This window comes from Neopsephotus bourkii, unplaced genomic scaffold, assembly GCF_033783945.1.
Source record: "Neopsephotus bourkii isolate Nb327-2 ecotype Australia unplaced genomic scaffold, CSIRO-AGI_Nbou_v1 NB_168, whole genome shotgun sequence".
In the NCBI taxonomy this organism is placed as follows: Eukaryota; Metazoa; Chordata; class Aves; order Psittaciformes; family Psittacidae; genus Neopsephotus; species Neopsephotus bourkii.
The window spans coordinates 12,633,023-12,642,253 of record NW_026900684.1 but is presented as its reverse complement, the minus strand read 5'-3'; the positions used below and the strand labels follow the sequence as shown (position 1 = coordinate 12,642,253).

General features: G+C 44.8%; 1 protein-coding gene across 2 annotated transcripts in view; it reads left to right on the top strand.

Annotated features, from left to right (window-relative positions):
* The first annotated feature begins 332 nt into the window (after positions 1-332).
* TLL1 (tolloid like 1) overlaps positions 333-9,231 on the top strand; it is a 134,181-nt gene continuing 125,282 nt past the window's right edge. The window contains exons 1-2 of one of the 2 annotated variants that reach the window (XM_061373068.1): positions 333-1,819; positions 2,009-2,633. In XM_061373068.1, the coding sequence (XP_061229052.1) occupies positions 2,477-2,633 (157 nt within the window). In that variant the 5' untranslated portion in view covers positions 333-1,819; positions 2,009-2,476. Of the gene's footprint in view, positions 2,634-9,231 lie in introns of both variants that reach the window. The other variant, XM_061373077.1, reaches the window with a different exon arrangement.

Sequence of the window (9,231 nt, the reverse complement as noted above, 5' to 3'; positions counted from 1 at the left end):
TTATTAAGCTGCTATTAGCTCTGTCTTAACCGACCCTTCCAGTTTTAATGGTATGAACTGCTGAGAGTACCTATCTATAGCAACACTAACCCTTCATTCGCAGGACGCAAGGGCAGACGGAGCGACTCCGGGCGGGCAGTATGCGTTGTGCCTCGCCTTTCCCCCCGTTTTACGGAGCAGCTGCCTCCGTAGCGGCGATAGCAGGCTATACCTATCCCCAGATAGCGGCGATAGCAGGCACTGCCCACCCGGAGTTTGCATAACCGCCTTTCACCTCGGCCCCGCCGGCGCTGCCCCAGCCCCCTTCACCCCGCGGCAGCACCTGGGGCGGAGCGGACGGCCAGCATCAGCGGAGAGAAGGAGCGCGTAGGGCGGCTGCCACGGAGGCGCTGCTCCCCGAGGCAGCGGTGACGGGTGCGCCGCGCCGCCGGCTCTGCCGGCGCTCCTGGCACAGCCGGGGGAAGGGACTATCTCCGGATTTCCACCCCTGCGACAGGGGGAAGGCGACCGGGAAGTATTGCGGGAAGAGCGAGCCTGTGCGGGCTCGGACATGAGAGGAAGACGCAGCCGCTTCTTCGCGGCAGCCCTTTCAAAAGCCCGTGTTAAATGTGACACCCCAGCGAAATGGGAGCGGGAGAAACTCCCCACTTCCCACCCCTTGTCCCCCCCACCGCCCTTTTCCATGGAAACTCGTAAAAGGAGGAGGAGTAGAGTTTGCTACGGAAAAGTCTCACCTTGGTCTGAAACAGTTTCAAGCGTTTCTGCAGGACCGGAGCTACCCGGCTCGGGGGAGGGGAGGAAGCAGGCAAAGTGGGAGGGAGATCTTTAGCTACCTACATGCATATATTTTATTTATTTTCCGCTTGCTCTTATTTTATTCCAGCGGCACGTCTCAGCCCCTCCTCCCCCCTCCCTCTCCAGGTTGATCGGCTGAAATGAGGCTTTGCGCGCTGATCCCTTCTCGGGCTTCAAACCAGAGCCCGGCCCCGCGCAGGCGGCAGCGGCTCGGGGCGGCTCGGAGCTGAAGCGCGGCGGAGCCGAGCAGGACACCGCGGAGTGGAGCGGGGCGGAGGCCCCGCGGAAACTTCGCTTGGAAAATAAACGTCCGCCGCTTTCCTGGGGATCCACGTGAGAACAGGAAAGCCCGGCTGCAAGATCCCCGCGCTGCTGCCTGCTGTAGTTTTACTTTTTGTTTGCCTTGCCTGGTTTTTTTTTTAATTCTGTTTGTTTGTTCTTACTTTCATTTCGGAACCGGTTCCCAGCTCCTTGGCTGAACTTCTGGAGACCAATGGACCTTTTATATTGCCTTCCTCTGTTTTAAGCAAACTATGGACGCTTAAACTTTCCTCTTTCCCCCTCCCCCTCGCTCCTTAACCCCCACCCATCAGCTCATGGGGCTAACACTGCAAAGCAGCCGCAGCAGTGGGAGAAATACACAGCCACTGACTTATTTTCCCGTCTCCTAAATTGCAGTTAGTTCTTCTCATCGTCCTTCTCATCACTCATTCTCTCCAGCTTTTTCGGCTGCCGGGTGTCTATGTGTGCATTGTTTTATCTGATCTCAATTCTTTTGTTGTTGTTGAAATGCCATGCACTGCTTATCTAGAGAGAAAGCTATATGGAGATAGAAGCATATAGTGAATGCGCGTGTGTTTCCATAAGACTATCAAGGGAGCAGATCAGAAGCAGCCGGATCCTGACCCTGACTGTATGAATAAGTAAGCAGGATGCTGACGACTGTGGGTTAGTTGCCTGTAAGGTTTTCCTAAGTTAAAAGGGGACGGAGAAGCGGGGGGACAGACCAGAGACAGAGCTTAGAGTAAGTGTTTGTGCAGGGGAGGGGTGGGGGGGGAAGCTCTGACACTTTGCTCCCTCCTCCAGCATAGCTGCTGCCTCCCATCACTAGGGCTCCGCGGTTTGCTCTAGTGCACCCCACCCCTTCTCTCCCTTTTCTTTCTTTCCTTTTTCTTTCTTTCTTTCTTTCTCTTCCCCCCTCTCCCCGCGGTAGTTTGCTGATGTGCAGCCCGGATCCGTCTATTGGCAGCAGCAGCGGGACCGGGGTCGGCGGGCGCGGAGCGGGACGCGAGCAGCGGCCGCCACCTCCTCCTCCTCCGCGGGAAGTTTGGCTGGGGTTTGACAGAGGCGAGGGGGCGCCCTGACAGACAGGATCTCCCGGCCTGAGTCCACCCCCCGCGCCCACCCAGCGACTTCTCCCCGGCGAGGTGGCTGGCTGGGGGCAGAGGGGCACCGGCGCAGATGCTTCTCGCTCCGTGTTATACCCGTCTGACTGGGGCTACCTAGGCACCGTGTCTTCGAAGAGCCTCCAGGTGAAGAAGGAAAAAAAAACCCAAAACACCTTCCCTCAAAACCTGTGATTCCTCCATCCCTTACCCTGCTTTCCCAAGCCGACGTGGACAGCTGAGCCGGCCGCCTGATTCATCTTCACCCTGCCTACCGCCTCTCTGCCCGAGGGAGGATGAAAATGCTTTGCTGGAGGATGGCACTGTGGCTGGCCGGGTGGACTGTCTGTGGGAAGCCTTCCTCCTGTTTTGGCCTTGATTATGACTACACTTACGATTTTACTGAAGAGGATAAAGCTGAGGGAATAGATTATAAGGATCCTTGCAAAGCCGGTAAGTGACTTCCACGTCTAATACATTTCCCTCCCCCCTTCCCAGATGGTAACTTTGTCTGGGCTTTATTTACGGCGTGAAGGGGGGAGTCCCGGGCTCACCTGCTCCCTCATGGGGCAGCGAAGACAAGCGGAGCCGGAGCCTTGCGCCCGGCTCCCTCACCTGGGGAAGGTACCCGGGACCTGCTTTTCTGGGACTTCCCACTTCCCTACCGCCTTTGGCTGAGGTAGGAGCGGCGGCGGGCAGGGCTGGACCCGCCGCCTCCGCTCCGCGTCCCCGGCGGCGTCGAACCGGCTTCGGAGCCCGGTTCGTCGCCGCCGGGGACGCGGAAGTTGCAGAGGGCATTTCATCGGGGCTCAAAGGTTTCGAGGCGGGACCGTGGAAGGAGGGGTTGCTGGCGAGCTGCTGGGTTCTCAGCCGTGCAAGCCCACCCGTGTGTGTCTCCTAACGCATCCGGTGCGCGATGCGGGTTCGTCTTAGCGCGTACCGTGGGGACCAGTGCCATGCTCCTTGCCCACCCTGTGGGTGACTGAGCCTTTCTAACCTGTGTGGGAAGAGTTGAGTTACAGCCTCTTTTAGCCTTGCAAAGCAAACGAGTGCTTTTCTAGAACGTTTATCTTACTGATTTAGGACTTCAGCCACCTTAATACCAGGTACAATTCTTCATCCATTAAAGTTATCAGCAACCAGAGCTGACCTGGTATTTCAGCAGACAAGTGTATCTGGATGATGCTTTCCCCCCACCTTCAGATGTGTTAGGAACAGCAATGGTGGTCCATTCCCAACAGCTGTATTGTTAACTAAGTGTTCAACTTTTCCAGCAGCCTCCTTTGCATTAATTAGTTATTTTATATTCTGAAAACTAGTTCAGCCAAAGGTTGGGTTGACAATGTCTGTGTGGTTTTGTTTAATTTATTGGGGAGAATGTGGTGAACATAGATGCCAAATATGCAGACATTTATGTTTTTCTAATCACAAAAATATTTTGTTCCAAAGTGCGAATTGCTACGTCTCAACTTGCTTACAAGTATTGATATCCCAAGTTATATCCCAATGATGTATCCCAAGTTCAAAAAGAGCAGAAGCGACTGCAAACAAAACATTGTTTTTCCCAGTTAGCACTCACAAATAACTATGTGTAACTAACCGGTCATAGTTAACCTGAACTCTTCAGATTTGTAATTCCTTTGGAAGGTTCATATGCATCATTTCATATAACAGTGAATGTGTATGTAATAAGAAATATGCTGTGGGACCTTTTTAGTACTATTTATTTTATAGTGGGAATAATTAAAAGTTATAATTAGTTATACTGAATGTTTTAAGGTTATGCATGAGAGAAAGACAATGGTAATATACTGTGCAATATGATCAGCATTGACAACTCTCTGCCATCATTATGTTGATTTGTTTGGAGAGAAATACTTGTTTGCAAATTTTGACCCATTGAAACTTTTTATGGAAGTTCTTGCTGGTGCTGCTTCTTCATAAGGTGCTTAGGTACTACTGTGACACTAGACAGGTAGATGCATCAAGAGTTAGTTGTATGAACGATGAACTTCTCATTAGTCTTAAAAGTCATCACTTTGAGATTTCCAGTTCAGTGAATACCCCATTCATTTATTGTTAAGTATATGGTAGTTCTTCAGAAGTGAAAACTGTAAGTCACTCCTGGACACTGGGTTTGTACAGAGTACCAACCGTGTATTTTAACAAAAATCATAAAGTTCTATATGTCAATGAAACTGGTCCTCCAGCAGTATTTCCCAGTTATTTTTCCTGCTAAACTTTCCCTAAAGGCCCCATTAATCTTAACCTGTGAAGTGCTGATACCTGATCAAAGGTGATGGGGATAGTGGGTGCTCAGCCTCTTCTAGCAGCATAACCCAAATGTGCGTTCTCCCTTGGTTAGGTCTTGCTGTCTGGGATTGGTTTTGGACTCCCATGAGTAATTTTACTGATACCTGTCATTATGATAGTTTCCCCAGTGAGGCCCTAAAGGACAAAGCCAGGCTTCACACTCAGGGGTTCAAGTTGTTCACACTCTGTTTTGTGTGGTTGCTCTATGTGTGAGATAACAGGATAAAACAAGATAATCCTTGCTGAGATTGTCTTTAGTGTATGCAAAGTTTGTATCTTAGATATAATTAACACCTGCTTTTACTGCTGTAAAAGTGCTCTTTCTTTTTTAAACTCCTCAGTCTGGTAAAAGTTAGGTCCCTGTTGTAAGTGTATATTTCTGCAAGTGAACTGGGGGAATGCCCGAAGTCATGGTTTTACCTAGTGACATACTCAAAAAACTCCATTGAGCTCCATACAGATTTTATAGATGTACTAGAATAATTTGACCCACCATAATCTGTGAGCAAATAAAGTGCTTTGAAACCAACCACAACTAAGATTCCCCCAAGTATGCTGATGCAAAATGGGATCACCTGTATTTTATAAGTTATTTGCATTCTGGTTTTCTCCACTGAATAGTGTTTGCTGCTTAGTTTTTGTTCCACAGACCACATGAGAAAATGTGATCTTGTGACAGAAAGCACAGTAGACGAGGCCTCAGATCTATGGTTAGGTATAGTTGGTATTCTATAACTCTTTACAGGTACAGTCCTAACTCTTTGAATCAACCTTTTGTAGCTTCCTTTGTGCCTGGTTTACCCTTTGTGGAAGAGCTGGAGACATTTACCAAAACAAGAATGAGACAGCCTCTGTTACAGTATTTATAGGTATTCTGTGGGATTATTTATGCGTATTGTCTGTGTATTTTAACATTTTCATAAAGAAGGGATTGTTTTAGTGAATGTACCTAGGATCACACTGTTTCTTTGACTTAAAAGTCCCCAGAAGCAGCGTAGTGCAGGATGCCATAGAGGCTGAAAAGTACATTTTCTTAGAGTGTTTCCAACTTTGTGAAAAATGCAGAAAGCAGAAGCCTGACAGATACACAGTGGGGTTAGGTCTTGTTTCTTGAACTGATGTTTCCAATTGCATCTAGACCAGCAGCTATTTTATGCAACAACCCTGAAGTTCAATCTTGTCAGTGAAGCCAGTGACTTGGGAGAGCTGGAGTTAGTGCTACAGGGAAGAGCCTAGAGAAATTTTGTGACGATGTTGGGGAGATGAGTGTTGTAAGGAAGTTATTGACATTGTGCAGAACTTGATGAGCTGTGTGGTTTCCTGTGTGTTTGTCTGCAGACCTTTAACCTATGTATGAATTTTGGGTCATGCTACTTCTCTTTATAACAAGTATCCTGGTATGCTCTAACAGCGGGATGTGATGTAACACAGTTTCTGTGCTTCTGATGTCTCGGATATTTCCTCGTGTCTCTCTGCAGGATATTGCCCTCAGTGTTTACCATTGTGAAGTTCAAGTGTAAGGCATTCTTAGTCCATCTTCAAGATCTAATTTGCCAGAAGATGTGAAACTGGTTATGCCATACTCATCACAATGTTAGGCTTTAAAGATCTAAGAATATAGATCAGCATTTGTATAAATCAGGTATGAGTCAAACAAATAAAATGCCTAGTTAAACAGGCACTGTGAAGTTTTTGGATTGCAGCATACATGTACATTTATCTGTGGATTCCTGAAGTTTTTCTTTCTTCCATTCTTGCCAGAGCTTGTAATGTATTAAGGGTATCTATGCTGAGAAACATACAGAGTGAGATGGGCAGAAGAATTTCTCATCCTGTAATACATGTTCATAGTCTGCACTTGATATTACAGAGGTTTTGAAGGCTTTTCTTATTTTTTTTCCCCTGTAAAACGACAACAACAACAAAACAAAACAAAAAAAAAAAACAACCAAACAAACCCAAAAGGAGAAAGAGGCACTGGTGTGATCTTCCAATTAAAATACTGTAAGCCATGGGGGATTAGGCAACAAGTCTTAGTTTTGTTGCGTATCCGCATCACTTAGGACTGTTCCAGCCTCTGGACAGCTGATTGTCCTCAGGTAAGTTTCTTCTAGCATTTGTTCTGTGAGGTATTTCACCTAAAAAATAAACATGTTGAAAGTTTAAGGAGTAGGCTCAAAGCTGAATTCCGTGATCTGTTGGTTTCCCCTCTTGTGAGCCTTGGTCTTCCCTACACCAGAAATTCTGTCTTACACTGGGGAAACTTTTCCCAAGAAAAACTTAATTGAAACTTTTACATCCTCATTGTAGTTAGCTTGGATGACTTTTTTTTAACACAAAGCACTTAATTGGATTTTTATTTTTTTTTCTTTAAATTATGCAACAGTTGCTTATCTTGGAACACAACCTTTTCTGGTTTTCCCAGTAAAGTTGGATAGAAATGTCAAAGAATCACAATAAACACAAACAATTAGATTTACAGCTTCAGAACTTGGAAGCTGATTAGCTTGCTATTGTTTGACTAAGTACAAATGTAAGTATGTGTGTGTGCCTGCTTCAGAATAAGAGAAAAGTAAGTGACCCTTCTCATGTCCATTTGTCATACCTGTAAGACTTGAAGGAATTAATTCGGGGTTTTGAACCTTTACAAATAATAAAATGGATTGACTGTAATTAGGGGTATTATTTATTTCCCATCTTGGGTATTAAACGTAGTTACGTATTTTATTTGTAAAGAATATGAAAAGTTGATGGTAAATGTTTAGTATTATTATTACATTGTGTCATTGTAACTGCAGTCTAACTTGTTTATCAGTGTTGTGGCAACAGCCTTCTATTCTGTTAGGCTGGGGTTTTTGTCTTTTGTATTCTGGGACATGTTTTCAGCTGTAGGATGCTAATTGTACAGTCTAGCAATATGAAAATTCTTAAAACCTCTAATTATGCATTTTGATTCTATTGCATGGTTTAGGTAACTGAGATCTTTCATCTTTATATTTCAGTCGTGCAGTAAGTTCTGAAAGATACACTGTGCAGTTTGTACTAACAGAGGTTGTGCTGCTAATATCACTTGCCAGATTGACAGAACTGTGAGTAGTCATGTAGTAAACGCAGAGTGTAGGCAGCTGAAACAGAAACAAGCTTTTCTGAAGTCTGTCTCAAATGGCCTTCATCCTGCTGTGGATGGGGTAAATCCAGATACTGAAAAATTCAGCTTTTATGTTGTATTTCTATTTCCTGGGTGGAGGGGCAAGAGGGGTGACTGGTTGTTTGGGTGCTGTTGTTTTTTTGTTTGTTTGGGTTGCTTTTTTGTTAATTTTTCTTTTCTTTTTCATACTTTTCCACCATTACTTTATCTGTGATGCCCTTTAATGTGGTATCTTAACATCGCTGAAAGAGATTTGTGTGAACATAATGTTCTTTTTCTCCTCGGTTTCAATGAAGAGATTAATTCAGTAGGGAAACTCTGTAAAAACTAAATGAATATGTTTGGCATTCTAACTTTGTGAATATTCTTCCACCAAAGGCTCAATTTCATGTCCAGACCACTTTCCATAGGGATCTGTTTCTGACTATATTTCCGGTGTGTCAAACGAGTGACCTGCAAGGAGCAGTATTACATCACTGCAGAACAAGCCTAATTGACAAATATAATTGAGCTTGGAATCAGATCCCCCAGGCAAGCTCGGAAACATTCACCACACCTGGATGTCTGCCTAATGTCATTCTTATTGCCCCTCTGGAAAACAGGGTTGATAGGCTTATGACATAATTCCATTCACTTCTTTTTGGAGAGAAACAGTCATGTCTGTGGTGCATGGCATTGACAGAAGGGCTGTAAAATGGAAGAATCAACTTCTGTTTTTCACAGGTGCAGGGGACCTTGTGGAGGAAAACAGATTTTTTTTTTTTCTTTTCTTCTGGATGCGTTACAGTACTCCAAATTTTACAGCAGTGAATAAACAAGGGGAGAAATCTCTATTCTTTGTTTAGACATTGTCTTAAGCTGAAATAGGTTTTTATGGTCTAGCTTCAGAGTAAATGTTAGGGTAATATAAAATTATTCTTTTCTGGTTTTTTTTTAAATATACCTGAAGGAAAGATAATTCTAAGAGTATGCCAATGCAAAACTAAACTTTGGCCTTTCAAAGCTTCCAGTAGGGTGAGGAGCATTTTGTAGTGTTTTTTCAGACATTTCTCAGCCTCCTTAGGATCTAAGGTACTTGTTCCAGTCATTATTGAATGCAGTCCATTCCTCCCGTTCTTGATCACGAAGAACCTTTGTCCACATCCCTACTATACATCCCTTCAGAGCTGAAGAAATAGCAAATGTGACTAGAGAAATCTTTGGGTATTTTTAGTTCTCTCAGGATATTTTTCTTGGCTAAGAAAGAGCCAATGGCTAATCTGTTAATATGTTCTAATGCATGTTCATTCTCTGTGTCTGCTGCTCATCTTATTCTTTCCTTATCTCTTTCATTGTTTCTATGACAAGTTTCCTTGCTTCTGGATGATTCCCTTTCTCCAGTGATTCCACTTTCTACTTTTCAGCTTTTCCCTGTGCTGCCTGACCAGTCACCTAGTCCTCTTCTCTCTGTATGCAACAGAAGAATATGTCAAGGGAAAAAACCAGCAGTTATTTTCTCTAAATACAACTTCTAGCTTGTCTTTAGGCTTTCTGTAAGATTGTCCTCTAGTGCTTTGACAGTTCTGCAGCGAAGAAACTGGCCATCTATGC